This window comes from Hyperolius riggenbachi, chromosome 4 (assembly GCF_040937935.1).
Source record: "Hyperolius riggenbachi isolate aHypRig1 chromosome 4, aHypRig1.pri, whole genome shotgun sequence".
Taxonomy (NCBI): domain Eukaryota; kingdom Metazoa; phylum Chordata; class Amphibia; order Anura; family Hyperoliidae; genus Hyperolius; species Hyperolius riggenbachi.
In genome coordinates this window covers 449,687,073-449,704,801 of record NC_090649.1, presented here as the reverse complement: position 1 = coordinate 449,704,801, position 17,729 = coordinate 449,687,073, and the positions used below count along the sequence as shown (strand labels likewise).

The window sequence follows — 17,729 nt, the reverse complement described above, 5'->3', positions numbered from 1 at the left end:
TAGATCAGTGATCTCTGTACAGCGCTGTGCAATATCTCAGAGCTATATAAATGCATAATAATAATAGTGTGACAGTGGTGAGGACATTAGAGTGTAAGCTCCTCTGGTGCAGAGGCTGATGGGAATGGATCAGTGATCTCTGTACACCGCTGTGCAATATGTCAGAGCTATATAAATGCATAATAATAATGGTGTGTGACTGTAGTGAGGACATTAGAGTGTAAGCTTCTCTGGTGCAGAGACTTATGAGAAGTTAACTTGACTTTCTCTGCCAGAGTCGTTCTTTAAGATGTGTTTACATCGGTCGCCGTGGATGCAGCCTCGCCTTTCCCCCTTGGCGCCTGTTCAGAATCCACGCTCTCACCATCCATCAGTCTTGCTGCGGAGCGGGAAATAAGGTGTGGGAAAGGTTGAGAGGAAGCTGGTAAGCTTGCAGCTACCTTTCCTTTCCTGTCCTCCCCTCTCCACTCTAAGGCGCTGCTCCGCTTTATATTAGGACTCCGTCCAGAGGCGAGAAAGGCTTTCTGTTTTTTTTCTAAAGCAATTTACAGTTCAGGCTCTGCCAAAGTACACAGGCGTGTACCACTCCGACACTCCGATGACTTCCTGCCGAAACTCAGCTCCCTGGCCAAGCAAGCTTTGTACAGCGGAACTGCCACGCTGCTCCATACGGCCAAAGCAATAGCATGCCCTACTTCCAGCATGCAATCCTCTATGAAGAGATCTGCAAAGGGATGCAGGAGATGTCCATGCTAAATAAACACATAATAATAATGAGGGGAGGACATTAGACCATGACCATGGTAGGGATTAGTTTGTGAGCTCCTCTGAGGACAGGCAGTGACATGACTATGTACTCTGTAAAGTGCTGCAGAAGATGTCAGCAGGGCTGTAACGTTCTCTGATACTCCAGATCAGGTGTTTTTGAGGTTACACGTGTTATTGGTGTGAAGATCCTGATGGCCACACTTGTGGCAAAAAAGGGTTGTTAACATAAATGGGCCCAGAGGCGCTGAGCTTTGCACCAGACCTATTTGAGTTTTAAGCTGTTTCTATTGCCTGATGAAGCGGGAGATGCCAGCGAAACGCGTTGCACTTTCTGGAGTATACAAATACATTTTTGTTGTTTCGAATATACACAACACTCGTGTGTGTCTGCTTGGAGAAGGTACGCCCACCTCTGCCTTCTCTCATTTTAAACGTTTTAGAATATTTTATCCTTTTGGCGCCTCTGTCTGCTTATACAGTTCCTGAGTCCACCCTTGGTGGAGGGATGTTGCCCAATATTTCCGATCTACAGAGAGTGACTTCTTAATCCTGAGTGGGTACAGGTCTAATCTCCTCACCTGCTGATATAGTGGTTACCTGGACGGTAACCCATGTTTGTGAGTATAAATAGATACTTACTTGTCATATCTACATACCAGTACATACACTATATGGGGCTCTCTGTGGCTCTTTTCTGTATTTCTATGGTAGGATTAGATTGTGAGCTCCTCTGAGGACAGTCAGTGACATGACTCATGTACAATGCTGCAGAAGATGTCAGTACTATATAAATACATACTAATAATAAAAATAATAATCTGGTATGACATTAGACTATTTCTATGGTAGGAGTAGATTGTGAGCTCCTCTGAGGATAGTCAGTGACATGACTATGTACTCTGTAAAGTGCTGCAGAAGATGTCAGTGCTATATAAATGCATAATAATAATAATAATATGGTGGGACTTTAGACTATGACTATGGAAGGAAAAGATTGTGAGCTCCTCGGAGGACAGCTATTGACATGACTATGTACTGTGTAAAGTACTGCAGATGATGTCAGTGTTATATAAATACATGATAATAACATGGTAGGATTTAGACTATGACTATGGTAGGATTAGACTGTAAGCTCCTCGGAGGACAGTCAGTGACATGAATATGTACTGTGTAAAGTGCTGCAGAAGATGTCAGTGCTACATACATAGTAATAATATGGTAGGACATTAGACTATGACTATGGTAGGATTAGATTGCGAGCTCCTCTGAGGACAGTCATAGACATGACTATGTACTCTGTAAAGTGCTGCAGAAGATGTCAGTGCTATATTAATACATAAGAATATTATGATAGGACATTAGAGGCTTTGTACAGGCTCTTCCTGGCTAACAAGGAGGCTGAGGAAGCAGCCAGCGGTATCACCAGGTAGCTTCCATGCCTCCTTCCAGCGGGCCGCGCGGCCTCCTACCCCCAGAGACTGTAGCACAAAAGGCCTCGTCTTGACCGGCACCCAACCATAATATTTGCCGGGGCCTGAAAGCCTCATGCGCCCGGCCTCTGAAGCCCGGCTTAATGAATTTTTAATGCTCAGAATTCAGCACGGCGTACAGCTCTGTGTTATTTCAGCGATTAGGCCGCGTGTTTCAGGGTGTCAGACTCGGAGGCCGGGCCATAGTAAGCAAGGAGAACGTCAAAAGAAAACAGAACCGCAGTGTGGTCGGCTTTCCCCGCTAACGGTGTTTAACCCCTGCTCTCCTCACGGGTTTAATATCAAACAGGACTGCCGACGAAATATAAGAAGTGTTCAGTAATTACCGTTACTATGACTGATTATAAAAATAGATGATGAAAGTGTGATGCCCGCCAATTCTTTGTGAGGTAAACGCCATCCGTGATCTGTGCTGGTCTACAGAGTGGCTCATTAAAGAAGGCGGGACTATGGTGAGCTTGGTTTATTGGTGCGTAGAACCAAAAATGGTTTCCTCCATTTTGTAATGAGACCTATGCTGTCTGTATGTAATTGGGGTGGTGCTGTTTACCTTATATACTCGAGTATAAGCCGAATTTTTCAGCACAGAAAATGTGCTTAAAAGTTACCCCCCTCGGCTTATTCGAGTCAATGGTGCAGAACAGATGGTGGAGCAGGTCTTGAGACACAGCTGAATCATCCTTGGGGCACATCTGGCTATGGGGAGTGTGGACTGACTTGTACTGGGGGCACATCTGGCTACTGTGGAGGGGGCTATACTGGAGAGGGGGCTTATACACGAGTCAATCACTTTTCCTGGTTTCTGAGGGAAACGTGGGTACCCCGGCTTATATGCGAGTCCATGCAAAGTATATACATTACATGTTATTTGGAAGACATGGAGAGTGCTGACTATATATGTTATTTGGGGCAGTAACGTAACTACAATTAATGGAGCCACCCAGCGAAACGTTGATGCCCTCCCCCTTTGTTTCCGTGCTTCCCTTTGGTGTCCCTCACTGCCTTGGGGCTCATCTCACAAGGGTCATAACACAAGGTTGGCCATCGTTTAGCCACAAAACCCCTTGATCTGAAGTATAGTCCCCTGTAATGGAGGAAGGGAAGGTTAGTAGATGGGAACCCCCTCAGCTCTGCCCCCCCCGCACCATTACAAGGGCTGCTCCCCTCTAGTTACGTCACTGTTTGGGGACATGGATGGTGCTACTCAAACAGTATATGTCTGTTGGGAGGCAGGGATAGTGCTATCTATATATGTTATTTGGGGGACATGGAGAGTGCTGCCTGTATATGTTATTTGGGGGATATGATGGTGCTGCCTATATATGTTATTTGGGGGATATGGATGGTGCTGACTATATAGGTTATTTGGGGGAATGGATGGTGCTGACTATATAAGTTATTTGGGGGAATGGATGGTGCTGACTATATATGTTATTTGGGAGGCAGGGATAGTGCTGCCTTTATATGTTATTTGGGGGACACAGATGGTGCTGCCTATATATGTTATTTGGGGGACATGGATGGTGCTGCCCATATATGTTATTTGGGAGGCAGGGATAGTGCTGCCTATATATGTTATTTTGGGAACATGGATGGTGCTGCCTATATATGTTATTTGGGAGGCAGGGATAGTGCTGCCCATATATGTTATTTGGAAGACATGGATAGTGCTGCCCGTTTATGTTATTTGGGAGGCAGGGATAGTGCTGCCTATATATGTTATTTGGGGGACATGGATGGTGCTGCCTATACTGTATATGTTATTTGGGAGGCAGGGATAGTGCTGCCCATATATGTTATTTGGAAGACATGGATAGTGCTGCCCATATATGTTATTTGGGAGGCAGGGATAGTGCTGCCTATATATGTTATTTGGGGGACATGGATGGTGCTGCCTATATACTGTATGTTATTTGGGAGGCAGGGATAGTGCTGCCTATATATGTTATTTGGGGGACATGGATGGTGCTGCCTATATATGTTATTTGGGAGGCAGGGATAGTGCTTCCTATATATGTTATTTGGAAGACATGGATAGTGCTGCCTGTGTATGTTATTTGGGGGACATGGATGATGATGCTTATACTGTACTGTATATTAGAAGGTAGCGCTACAGTAGAAGATAAATATGCAAATGAGCTGTAAAACGTCCCAATAACAATACTGTGTCTTCTATGGGCAGCACGGTGGCGTAGTGGTTAGCTCTCTCGCCTTGCAGCGCTGGGTCCCCGGTTCGAATCCCAGCCAGGGCACTATCTGCAAAGAGTTTGTATGTTCTCTCCGTGTCTGCGTGGGTTTCCTCCGGGCACTCCGGTTTCCTCCCACATTCCAAAAACATACGGATAAGTTAATTGGCTCCCCCTAAAATTGGCCCTAGACTACAGTACTTACACTACATAATATAGACATATGGCAATGGTAGGGATTAGATTGTGAGCTCCTTTGAGGGACAGTTAGTGACAAGATATATATATATATATATATATATATATATATATATATATATATATATATATATATATACATATACACTGTACAGCGCTGCGTAATATGTCGGCGCTATATAAATACTAAATAATAATAATAATAATAAATAATTCTATACCTTATTCACTTTGATCCACTCACGCATTAGAGATAGGAAAGCCTCCACCACACCCGGTAGTTTGAGACTCACTAACCACTAAAAAGACCCAGATTCAGGTTTATCTGCACCACAGAATGCTTATAGGTTGTCCCACACCTTGCCATAATCTTGTATGGAATCAGGCTTTCCTTCTCTACAAATCTCAAGAGGTTACACTGATCAGATGTAAAAATCTCAAATAGAACAATAATAATCATGGATGGCCCTTGATCCCAGGGATTTTGTGGTATAACATGCTTGTGGTATAACATGCTTGAGGAGTCAAATCTATGTCAGAGTATATCCGATTGGATATAGAAGTATAAGCCCTCCCATAGGAAAGCCTACCTGAGAGGCAGGGCTTAGAGGATAGGGAGGGTCTGAGGATATGTCCCTCTCATATAAAAGGAGGAGGTGCTGCACTAGCAATAGAACTCTGACTTGGGCTACACATTCTGGCCCTTATTCAATTCAATCTGTTATGATTGTTTGCTTTTACTTTTACATTTCAGTTATTTGGGCATATCAATTTAAGATTAATTTTGGTCTATATGATTGCTACTGTAAGACATACCTGACCACACCCTATTCTTACTGGGCCACCATAGAGTTTGCCATGCTACAGCATTTACTAATGGAAAACACGGGGTCAGCTAAGACTGCCTTAAAGCAAACCTAAAGTGAAAATAAACTTGTGAGATAATGAAAGCTAAGAAATAGAATATTAGTAGCAAATAAAAGATTCTCATACTGTTTTTAAGTGCAGCAAGAGTTAAAAAAAAACTTCAGTTGTTATCCATGCAAAAGAGCTTTTTCTGACCCAACTTGGGTTGAATACAGTTTGGTTTTCTGAAGCACTTAAACAGCCAAGAATTAGTGAGAGACAGCTTGAGATAAGGCTGACCATACGTCCCGCTTTACCCGGGACAGGTCTCGGATTCGGGGTCCCCTGTCCCAGACTGCATGAGGTTCCGGGAAACGTCCCGCTTTTAGCTGCGGGACGTCCCGGCCTTGGGACTCTGGCCACCATACCATTGTATGAAATGGCATGCCATGCCAGTTCATAGCCTGCAGCCCCGCTCCAGCAGCCTGCATAGTGTTCGGCAGGTAGAGCAGGGCTACGGGAAGATGGCGTCCGAAGCCCTGTACTGGAGACTATTTGTGTCTGCAGTACAGGGCTTCGGGCACCATCTTCCCGTAGCCCTGCTTTGCCTGTCAGCACGGGAAATTGGAGGAGGCGCGCCAGAGGCCAGGAGAGGAGACTTCTGTCAGGTGAGTAAATTATTTGTATTTTTGCTGAAATGTGTCCCAAATTGTCTTTATTTTCTGCTGAAATGTGGACCAAATTGCGGTTGTTTTCTGCTGAAATGTTGCCCACATTGCGTTTATTTTCTGGTGTCTGGGGTAACAGTTGCTGCATTTATTATTTAATGGTCATAGTTGGCTATATTTGCCCATTTTTCGGACCCAGAAAAATCTGGTCACTGTACTTTAGGGCTGGTGCACACCAGAGCGGTTCTAGAGCGTTTTTTAAAACGCTTGCAGGGGAAAACCGCTTGGCTAATGAAAGTGAATGGGCTGGTGTACACCAGAGCGGCTCGTTTTTTCCACAAACGCAAACTCCCGGGCTGCAGCATTTTTTAGTTTTCTGAGGCGTGTCTGCCTCAATGTTAAAGAGGAGCTGTTAGGTATAAGGTCTCAGAGAAAATAAACACATATATCAGTAGCTAAATATAGGCTGTACTTACATTACATATGCATTTCACTGTCCACGTTTGGATTTCACAGAATTTTTATATAGTATATGCAGAGATAGATGCTCCTGACAGCTCATGGCAGGTTCCATGTTTGTTTGTCTCCTATGAAGCCAAATGTGTCGTAATGTCCTCCCTGCTTCCTGATCACAGAAAAGCTCGTACTGAATAACACTAGTGTGCAGTGAATATTAATTAGCCATGTGGCTAGGAACAATAGCATACTCCTGCAGTGTACTCTGCCGGGAGATTTATCAGTGCTGTGCGCTGGACTGAGTTACATGCTATTGTTACTTGACCCTGTAACGTCTCACTAGCAGCCGAGGGGATGGCCCCAGAATGCTTTGCAGTATGGTATGCGGCTTGCGTCTTCTTAAGAGCTTGGGAATAACAGCTTTGCTGATAAGCACACATCAAATGTAAGAGAGATTTTTATCTTCAGTATTGCGTTTTTGGCTTCCTTCTAAACTGTTTAACACAGGAGAATAGAGGTTTAAATTAGCTTTTGTAGCCTGACAGTTACTCTTTAAAGTATAGGAAAGTGGAAAATCGCTCTTAAAAACGCTAGATCAGAGCTGTTTTCCAGGCGTTTTTGTTACAGTAGCTGTTCAGTAACAGCTTTACTGTAACAATATTTGAAATCTGTTACACAAAAACGCTCCAAAACCGCTAGGCATGTTTAGAAAAAGTCTCTAAGCATGCCTAGAATCGCTAAATCTGCTTCAAAAACCTCTAACGTTGCGGATCTGCTAGAGGTTTTTGGTGTGCATTGGGCCTTACTGCAGGAAAGTTCAAAAGGTAATTATTTCTGCTTTGTTTTATAGCTTAAAAAACAGAGTGTTGTTTCTAAACTGCAAACATGACAGAATGATGCAATGTTATTAAAAAAAAGCTATATAACTGAAATAAAAATATGAGACTCTTTTCTTTGCTACTAATGTTCTAATCATTATCCGTACTACACAAACATACATACATAATATCATCATTTTTTTTAGCTTCAAGTTTGCTTTAAATTGAAAATGACTGTGGGTATCCTGAATAATTTACTGCTGGGATATCTAACTCAAATATGAAGTGGTCCGAAATTGAACCCTAAGAGCAAGTCGCAGGCCAACCTCAACGTCTAGCGGTCACCTCTCTACCTTATAAAGTTCTCTGGTGTCTAGTGGGCCTCCTCCCTCCCCTATACAGTTCCCTGGTGTCTAGTGGGCCTCCTCCCTCCCCTATACAGTTCCTTGGTGTCTAGTGCCCCCCTCCCTCCCCTATACAATTCTCTGGTGTCTAATGGTCCTCCCTCCCCTATGCAGTTACCTGGTGTTTAGTAGTCCTCACTCCTCCCATACAGTTCCCTGGTGTCTGCTGGCTACCCTCCCCTATACAGTTCCCTGGTGTCTAGTGGTTCCCCTCCCGCCCCCTAAAAAATAGTTCAATGGTGTCTAGTGGTCCCCCGTCACACCCCTAAACAGTTCCTTGGTGTCTAGTGCTTTACCCTCCCTACCCCATATGGCTTCCCTGGTGATCAAGAGCTTTTCCCCCAATTTAGCTTGCCTGGTGGTCTAGAGTGGACCAAACATAATGCAAAGTAGGGAAACCACTTGAGGGCCAAATTTGATGGCTCTGAAGGCCGGATTTGGCCCTCGGGCCAGAGTTTGACATGTATGGTTTACTGCAATCCACTATATGTCACTACAGTGCCTCTTTAAAAATGTCATCATGTGACCTGAATTGGCTCAGTTGAAAGAGCTAACAGCAGGTTGTTGTGTAGGACACAGATATACGCCTGCAGCTTCGAGGCTCTTTCCTTTATATAATTGTCACCCATACGGCTGGACAAACAAACCTTTCTACTCCACAAAGCCAGCCTGGGTTATGCAAAATATTTTCTTTTCGACCAATAATGAGCGAAAATGAGTAATTGTGTTTAATGTTTCGCCTCGCAGTCAGACACCTGTTACCAAACGCCCAGCGTCTCCAGAATAGGGCCAATGAATCAAATATAAAGTATAAACATCTCAGGAATGGCGGTATTCGTCCATGAAGCTGACGCTCGCCTCTCATTAAGGTCGTCATTAAAGCACGCCGCGACATCTGGCCTCCGTATAAACTCGGCTTAATTAAACTCTTTATAGACCTGGAACAATGCGGCCCTCTTCATACTAATTAACGGCCGCGGCCCTGCGCCGGGCGGGTAAGCGTTTAATGGCGCTATAATTCACGAATGGCGCTCGTGTCTAGACGCGGCGAGGGGCTGAAGGGGTGTCAAGTATTAATAAATGTCATTACAGCAATGGATTTAGTCACATAAACCCGAATAGGGCCCAACAGCTGAATAAAGCGCTTTGGCTGCTAATAATTTCCAGCTGCTAAAATAAAGACACAAAACACGGAGAGCGGAGTGGGAGTGGGCTAGCCAATCGGGATCTTTGTTTCATTTAAAGGGACATTCCACTTTTTTTTTAGTGCCTATAAAACACAACCAATCCACATGCCATTCCTAATAAAAACTAGCCCGCAGGAGTATACAAGTGAGCTTCCTGTCAGTGAGTTACTGCAGGAGTTGAAAAAGGGTGTCAGTTAAAAATGGCGCACAGCGCCAGGGGGATAAAAAGGGCGCCCCATAGACTTACATTATATAACGCTATTTAGCGTTATAAGTGTTAAAAAATGGCGCAGGCAGTGTGCCTTACACTTATAACGCTAAATAGCGTTATAAGTGGTCAAAAATGCAGCGGGGGTCGGGGGAGGAGAGAGAGAGAGAGAGGCAGCGGGACGCTGGAGGGCATAGGCATCGTAGGAGGATGTGCAGAGCCATACGTTACCTTGTCCCAGCCGCCGATCGCTCCTTCCCTCCGCTCCTTGACTTCCTCCATTCGTTAACTGTAGTCCTGCAGCCGGCCAATCACCATGTGGTTTCAGTCTCCGCATGGTGATTGGCCGGCTGCAGGAATACAGCAAACGAATGGAAGGAGCGGAGGGAAGGGGCGATCGCTGGCCCAGGACAAGGTAACGTATGCCTCTGCATACATCCGATACCTATGCCCTCCAGTGTCCCGCTGCATCTCTCCTCCAGCCCCTTCCCCCCCGCTGCCTACACTAACAGCCCCCGCTGCCTGTACTACCGACCCCAGCCCCCTGCATGGTTTTTCATGGCGCACCGCTCTGCAAAACGGTAAATAGCGTTTTATTTATCAGCAGAACGATGCGCCATTTTTCCCCCTGCGCCATTTTTGGATGTAAGCACTGTAGGAGTTGAAAAAGAGCGACCATGGCTCCTGCTTTGTGCAGCTTATCACTCCTGTGGGAAGACTGTAGGGGAAAATGTATCAAGGGTCAATGAAAACTGCAGCAGATATGCTGATCGAAAAGTCTGATTGGTTGTTCTGCACAACTTCTCCACTTTCGTTTAGCACTAGATTCAGTCCAATTCTCCAAGCACTGGTTCTGATAAATCAGCACCTGTATGCCAGAGTACCACTGCCACGGTTGCAAAGAAAGCTATTTTAATATAATGACAATCTTGGGATGTCTTATTTTCATAAGGGTCCATCTAAGTGACTAAAGTTCCAGAATTTGCCAGGCTCATACATTAAGGCTTCTTTCCCACTAAGACGTTGCGTTAGATGCCACGTTAAGGTCGCATAACGTGCCCCTAACGCAACGCATAGTGGGGTTGAAGCTGGACGTTACATTGAGCCGCGTTAAGTGGCTCTTCATGCGTCCTGTGATGCCGTGATGCGTACTCATGGACGCATGCGGCATTACGTGGTCCCGCCAGCCAATCGCCACACAGAGCGGCTGCTCCAGAAGTAAACACTGCACGTCACACCGTGCAGTGAATATTAATTAGCCATGTGCCTGGCCGAGGAGGGGGAGGGGAGACCTCCTCCTCCAACATCACTGAGCATGTGCACACAGTCTAACGCAGCTAAGCCGCTTATAACGTACAGCATGCAGCACTTTAACTTGACGTGCTGCATTACAATGTAACGCAACGTGGGCACTGTGAACAGCCCATTGATTTTTCATTACTGTGCGGTGGGCTGCGTTACAGGCTGCACTAACATGCTCCTGTAACATCCCACTGTGAAAGCAGCCTAAGGGACAACTGAGGTGAGAGGTATAGGGAGGCTGCCATATTAACAACAGTTGCCTGGCAGCCCTGCAGCTGGTATTTTATCCATAGACCACGAACAAGCATGCAGCAGATCAGGCGTTTCTGACATTATTCTAAATACAAATTTGAGGAGCGCAAGATACGGAGTTGGACAATTTCCTACTTTTTATTTTCAATAAAAATATATAAAAAAAATATATATATATATACGCGCATAGATGATTGATTGAGTGGGGCGCCCCGGAAATCAATTGGAATCTTGCTATCTGGTAACCTGCATGTAACGCTCTATAACGGAGTGCGGAGGATTTCGCGTAGTAAGAGGCACTGTATGCGACGCAGTCAGCTGGAGCGCAGGGCTACAGGAAGAGGTAGGAGCTGGAACGCACGGAAGTGACGTCAGACTCCCAACTAGCCGACACACGGAAGCCCGCAATACGGCTATAGACACTGCGGGTAGCGTGGGGGAACCAGGAGACGCTACTTTACTACAACAGGCCCTTATGCGGACAATCTCTTGATCGTGAGGAACTGTTACAACCTATGGATACGTGAGTAACTGTATGATCAATCCCACTGATTTTGAGGAACTTGTTTTAGAGAACTCCGGACGTCAAAAGCTTTATTGTGGGATTTATTTTCTGGAAAGGACTTTATTAAAGTAACAGTGCGATATCATTACAGTTAACACATTGGAGGACAAGCTCATGTACAAGTGATAATCCTCTAAGTATCCCCTATAGGAACTGGTTTTACTGTTCTTTTTACATCTCGGAAAGTGCAACTGCATGTGCATATACATATATATATATTTTTTAGAATTTTTTTATATATATTTTTTTCTTTTTTTCCCTAAAGGGTCACCAGAGGGTTTTCAATAAGTATGGATGAGATTGAATGAGTATATGGTGGATTGATGTACACTTCTTTTTTATGTGCCTCAGTTTTCGTGGAAATCTATGTATTGGTAGATAAATGTAGATGTATGCGCGTATATATATATATTTTTTATATATTTTTATTGAAAATAAAAAGTAGGAAATTGTCCAACTCCGTATCTTGCGCTCCTCAAATTTGTATTTAGATTGACTGGTCATTTTTGTGAGGGAAGGAGGTACCCCCACAGTGTGAGGTAGCAGCAGGAAGTAATTTATATCTCTCTTTTTTCCCATTATTTGGGTATTTTAAAACGTACAGAGCCCCCTAATTTGTTTTTTTGTTTCTGACATTATTGTCAGATCAGACAAGATTAGCTGCATGCTTGTTTCTGGTGTTATTCAGACACTACTACAGCCAAATAGACCAGCAGGGCTGCCAGGTAACTGGTATTGTTTAAAAAGAAATGAATATGGCAGCCTCCATTTACCTCTCACTACAGTTGTCCTTTAAAGAGACACTGAAGCAAAAAAAAAATGATATAATGAATTGGTTGTGTAATTACTAGAACATCAGTAGAAAAGAAAATATTCTCATATTTTTATTTTCAGTTATATATTGTGTTTTAGAACATTGCATCATTCTCTAATATTTGCAGTTTACACACTACTCAGCATTCTAAATGATTTTACAGAGCAGGCCAGTGAACTTTTGAACTGTCCTCTGGAGTGAAAAAGAAAATACAGTGACTGACAGTTGAGATAACAAGCTTTAGAAGACAGAGCTCTCTGCGACTTTGAAGGTCCTGGAGCTCAATGGCTCTGTTGCATAGATAACAACTGGAGTTTCTTAACTCTTCCTGTACTGGAAACAACATTAGACTTATGTCTCTTTAAATCCTGGTACACACTTTCAATTATAATTGGCCAATCACGGACCAACTTTACCTACACAATCTGTTCATAGTATTCAATATCTGTGGTACATAGAGGTGGTGAAATTGGTCAGTGATTGGCCAATCATAATTGAAAGTGTGTACCAGGCTCAAATCCCATGTCAGAAGCAGTTTTGTAGGGCAGCCCTCACCGATCTGCAGGTTGCAGTCCACACTACATTTGGTGGCACCTTATTAACAGGAAAGACTCATAAGATCGGTCAGCCGTGCCCACGATCCTGAAGGAGACACGCCACTTACCACCAGCTCAGAGAAGCGGGCGTTGAGCTCATCCGCGGAGGGTATGGGCCCTGCAAACTCCACAAACTGCAGGGGGTTGTTGTCCCTGAGGTTGATCTCGGGGTGTTCACTGCCCCCGAAGCAGCAGAGGAACCCCAGGGCATGACGATTCCTTTTCCGCGGAGCCATGGTCATCTTGTACGGTGCTATCTGCCGATCATCATCTGCGGGAACACAAAGGGCAGCGGGCCGTTAGGTCACACCAAATTCAAACATTCCTGCAGCCATAGAGTTTACAGGTGAATACCAGGGAGGGTCAGAGAGATGCACATTGTTCCGAGTTGATGCAGAGTTATGAACATTTTGTATGCAAATGTATGTAGCTTGAAAGGTGGAATTGGATTGGTGCAATTTAACTTTACACTCAGAATTTGCATAATCCAGCGTCAACTCGGAATTCATTGCATCTCATTGACTAACCCTAGCGAACGCCAATGCATGCTAAGACAAAACTACCTTTACTTTAAAGGAAATCCAAATAGAGAGATATATGGGAGACAACATATTATTTTCTTTTAAACAATACACATTGCCTGGCTGTCCTGCTTATTCTCTACCCCCAATTCTTTTAGCCATAGACCCTGAACAAGCATGCAGATCAGGTGTTTTTGACTAAAGTCTCACACGATTAGCTACTTGCTTGTTTCAAGTGTATGATTCAGACACTACTGGCCAGAAAGATAAGAAGAGCTGCCAGGTAACTGGTACTGTGTAAAAGGAACAAATATGGCAGCCACCATATATATGCCACCATATGTCTCTCAGCTCAGGTTCCTTTTAATTACTCTTTAAGCTGGGCTACTTTACATCATGTGATGTCCAAGCAGACCTGCACTCTTATACAGCACACAATGAAACATTTTTATTCCACATATAGTTGCTGGAGAAATCCACTGCTCTGTGTTCTGTGTTTGTTTAGCTTGATCAAAGTGTCTAATTAATTTGTATTAGAAACCGTGAAACAACTGCAGGAGCACCACTGTGGCTTTCTCCCCATACAGTAAACACTGAGCCTTAACCCTTTCAGTGCTCCCTACAAAACTAAAATCAAGTTACACTTCAGGGAGTTTGTTTAGGATTTACACAAATTGCAATAAAGATTTTTTTTTATCTCATGAAAGTTTTCATTATGTGGCTAATCTTTTAGAGCAGAGAGGAAATTCTGAGTTTAGTTACACTTTAATAATAAGAAATATTAAGGCGGTATCTGCCACCCAAAACTTGGTTATCTAAAGTTTATTTATTTTTGAACCTGGAATGTACAAATGAGAGCTGGAAAATGATTGGCTGTTTCAGTGAACTTTAGATTTGTCTTCAGGGAGCTCATCCTTCCTCAGGCCCTGTATTAGCTAATGATTTGCACCTGAAGGGTCACAGCAGCCTTGCAGGAGGAATGGGATCCAGGCGTGTGTCATGTATGATTAGCATGTGGGGGGAGGGTGCATGCTGGAGTGTGCAGATCCTCCAGCAGGAGTCAGAGGGCGATGTTGGGGTCACGCTCCTAATTTCCTCTTGTCAACCAATCAAAGCTTCTGGAGTAGACCGGGAGTCTGCCGCGTGCAGCTCGGCTAATTCACATCATATGTGATAAGATAACTCAGATGGGCGAGACGTCACGAGAGATCAGAGCGTCCTTTCTCCGTGGCTACACTTAATGGATGCTCCAGACCACCGCCGCTGCCAGCAACCCTCTGGAAATTTGTACTCCCTCTCCTTTTTGTGCACGACCGTGGCCATACTGTTTCCACGCAAGCACAAACGCCCATGCACAGTAGTACAGCTTACTGCACATGCGCGGCCGTACGCATGCAGGCACAGTAGTACCCATGTGTTCGTACACGGTGGAAAGCGCAGCCACGATAATATATCAGAGCTTTCGTCAGTTATGTTCTGGGGGTCCGCGCATGGCAATAGTGGGGGTGAGGAGGACAATGGAAGCCTCTGAGAGATCCAGGTGCTCTCCTCTACCTAGGTTAGGGCCTGTACACACTGAAAATCACCAAGCCCAATCGTAAACACAGTGCGATCACGTTTTTTTTCATCAAAATTCTGTTTGTGATTTTTGTGTGGTGCAATGCGATTGCAATTTTGCTGAGGTCATCTTTTCCTGCTCTTTTCCACTATGAAATGCGATCGCGATTCCGATCGCGATCGCAATCGCGTTTCAATTTCCACCATGCGATTGCGATTGAGCTACTATACTCATTATAGTACAGCTCAATCGCATACAAAACGTGGCAGGACGACGATTGCGCTTTGACCAAAATCGCATCGCAATCGGATCGCACTAATGGAAATTGCTGCTGCAGTTTCCATTAGTTTAATGTACCTTGCGATTTGCGATTAGAAGCAAATCGCAAATCGCAGCCTAGTGGAAAAAGGCCCTTACAGATTGTTCACCTTAAAAACGCAATGAAAAATCCCATGTATTGCCGTTTTCCAGCGCCTACCAAATGCAAGCACTCAAAAAGCGCTGAAGGCACTGTGATTGCAATTTTCTAAAATCGCATCGCCTCACGATTTGCACTATTTTTGTGATTGCGATTGAAAAAATCTTTTTTTTTGTTTCTCTGCCTGAAAGAGTTAAAAATCAGGTATGCAAGTGACAGTTTCTGTCCAGGTCAGGACTGAGTTAGACTACAAGTATCTCTCACCGAAAAGGAATTACAGGCATAAAACACTTTCCTGACAGAAAATGGCTTCTAAGAGCAGCAAAGAGATAAAAAGGTTCAATAATTCATAGATTTTAGTTCTGACATACTTCAATGTATGTGTTATTGAGCATAGACAAAGAAACAGTAAAAACTTAAAATGTAGATTTAAAAAATAAAATTAAAACCGTGCTATATCTTAAAATGTAATTTTAGGAGCAGATGGACAGATAAAGTTATTTATCTCATTATTTTCAGTTTTTTCACCTTTTGTTTCCTTTAAGGTGGACCTAAACTCTTGCACAGGACAGAAGGAAAATATATAGAAATCCACTTTGTATATATGTAGTGAGTTTAGTAATGTGATCTCTCAGCTGTGTCAGCTGGCTGCATATGTCTGCTTCCATGAAAGCAGGATGTAGACACACTGCTATTTATTGCAGGATTTGTATCAACTGTAAGAAAGAAGGGTTTCATCATAAGGTTATTATGATGTTGCTTGTCATTTAGAGCTGAGAGGAAGTTCTGAGTTCAGGTCCGATTTAAAGTGAACCAGAGATGAAGCACCCTCATGTATTTTACCATATACTGTATATCAGTGGGAACATTGGAGATAACACGTGCCCTGCTCTCTGTTTCATTCTTCACTGTTCAGCCTGCTTGTTACCAGCTCTGATAAAATACCAGACTGAACATTCAGTCTGGCTTAGCTCAGGTATCATTATAGCTGAGTTATTATAGCAGAGCCAGAAGGGGGCAGGCTTGGGCTTGAAAAGACATCAGAGAAGACAGACTCAGCTATAATGATTCCTGAGCAAAGCCAGACTGAGGACCATATGCAATTCACTTTTTCACCTGAGTTTTCTCCTAGGAGATAATTTTTCATCTTCAAATTAGAATAACTTTCCAGCACTTTTCAACTAAAAAAGTACCAAAAAGTAAATGAAAAAGGACTAACAAAATTATGTTGAGCATTTTCTTGCTTTCTGATGGCTTAAAATGTATTTTATTAACAAATTTACAATTATCTCCTAGGAGAAAACTTAGGTGAAAAAGTAAATTGCATATGGCCCTGAATGCTCAGTCGGGGATTTTATCGGGGCTGATTAGAATCAGGCTGAGTAGTGAAGAATGAAACAGAGAGCAGGCAGGGGCGTAACTAAGACCCACCGGGTCCCCCTGCAGAAATTTTGAGCGGGCATTTCTCTAATGTTCCCACTGATATATATGGTATAATACATGAGGGTGCTTCGTCTCTGGTTCACTTTAAAGGGGAACTGAAGAGAGAGGTATATGGAGGCTGCCATGTTTATTTCCTTTTAAGCAATACCAGTTGCCTGGCAGCCCTGCTGATCCTCTGCCTCTAATACTATTAGCCATAGCCCCTGAACAAGCATTCAGCAGATCAGGTGTTTCAGACTTTAAAGTCAGATCTGACAAGACTAGCTGCATGCTTGCTTCTGGTGTTATGCAGATACTACTGCAGAGAAATAGACCAGCAGGGCTGCCAGGCAACTGGTATTGATTAAAAAGAAATAAACATGGCAGCCTCCATATACCTCTCTCTTCAGTTCCCCTTTAAGGCTTGTTAGTAAGCAATAAGAGGCCTGTCTACTCCATGCAAGGTGTCTGCAAAGGGACAGGAGCAGAATTACTAATAACATTTATCAGTTACACCACTGAGGAGACTCATCAGTCTGGTAAATGCAGTTATGTCATCGCTGCTCTCGTTTATTTAGCTGATGACTTCAGCTTGTGCACTGCAGAACAGAAAACAATGGCATCTGCTAAATCCTCCGCAATGTCCACAGCCAGCACCGCCAGGGATTTATCCCCTCCAAACAAAACTGGAATGAGTCATCAGAATGAGCACCATAAAGCGACCAAGCTTCCAAGGACAGTCAGCAGGTACCTGGGGGGGAGCTGCTGACACCGCCATTTCAGGCGTGACTAGAAGATTAGCCAAGAGAATGTTTTTATTTCCGCCAAGAAAAAAGTCGTGAAGACATTTAAATAAAACAAAAAAAAGACACTCCTGACTGAAACGATTGCGCACCGCTGGATTTAGCAGCTTGGAAACCGGGTTTCTCAAATACACTTCTGGCCACTCTGGATAAACTTTCATGCAGTTTGCAACTAAATTAGCATCAATGCAGAAACTTACCCCCATCAAATTGTTATTATTAACACAATTACAGTGGCCCTAGGGAGTA

General features: G+C 43.8%; 1 protein-coding gene across 5 annotated transcripts in view; it reads right to left on the bottom strand.

Moving 5' to 3' along the window:
• Positions 1-17,729, bottom strand: part of DAAM2 (dishevelled associated activator of morphogenesis 2) — a 290,157-nt gene that overhangs the window by 200,696 nt on the left and 71,732 nt on the right. For all 5 annotated transcript variants that reach the window (XM_068232717.1, XM_068232719.1, XM_068232718.1 and 2 more), the window contains exon 2: positions 12,827-13,029. In XM_068232717.1, coding sequence (XP_068088818.1) covers positions 12,827-13,000 — 174 coding nt within the window. In that variant the 5' untranslated portion in view covers positions 13,001-13,029. The remainder of the gene's footprint in view (positions 1-12,826; positions 13,030-17,729) is intronic.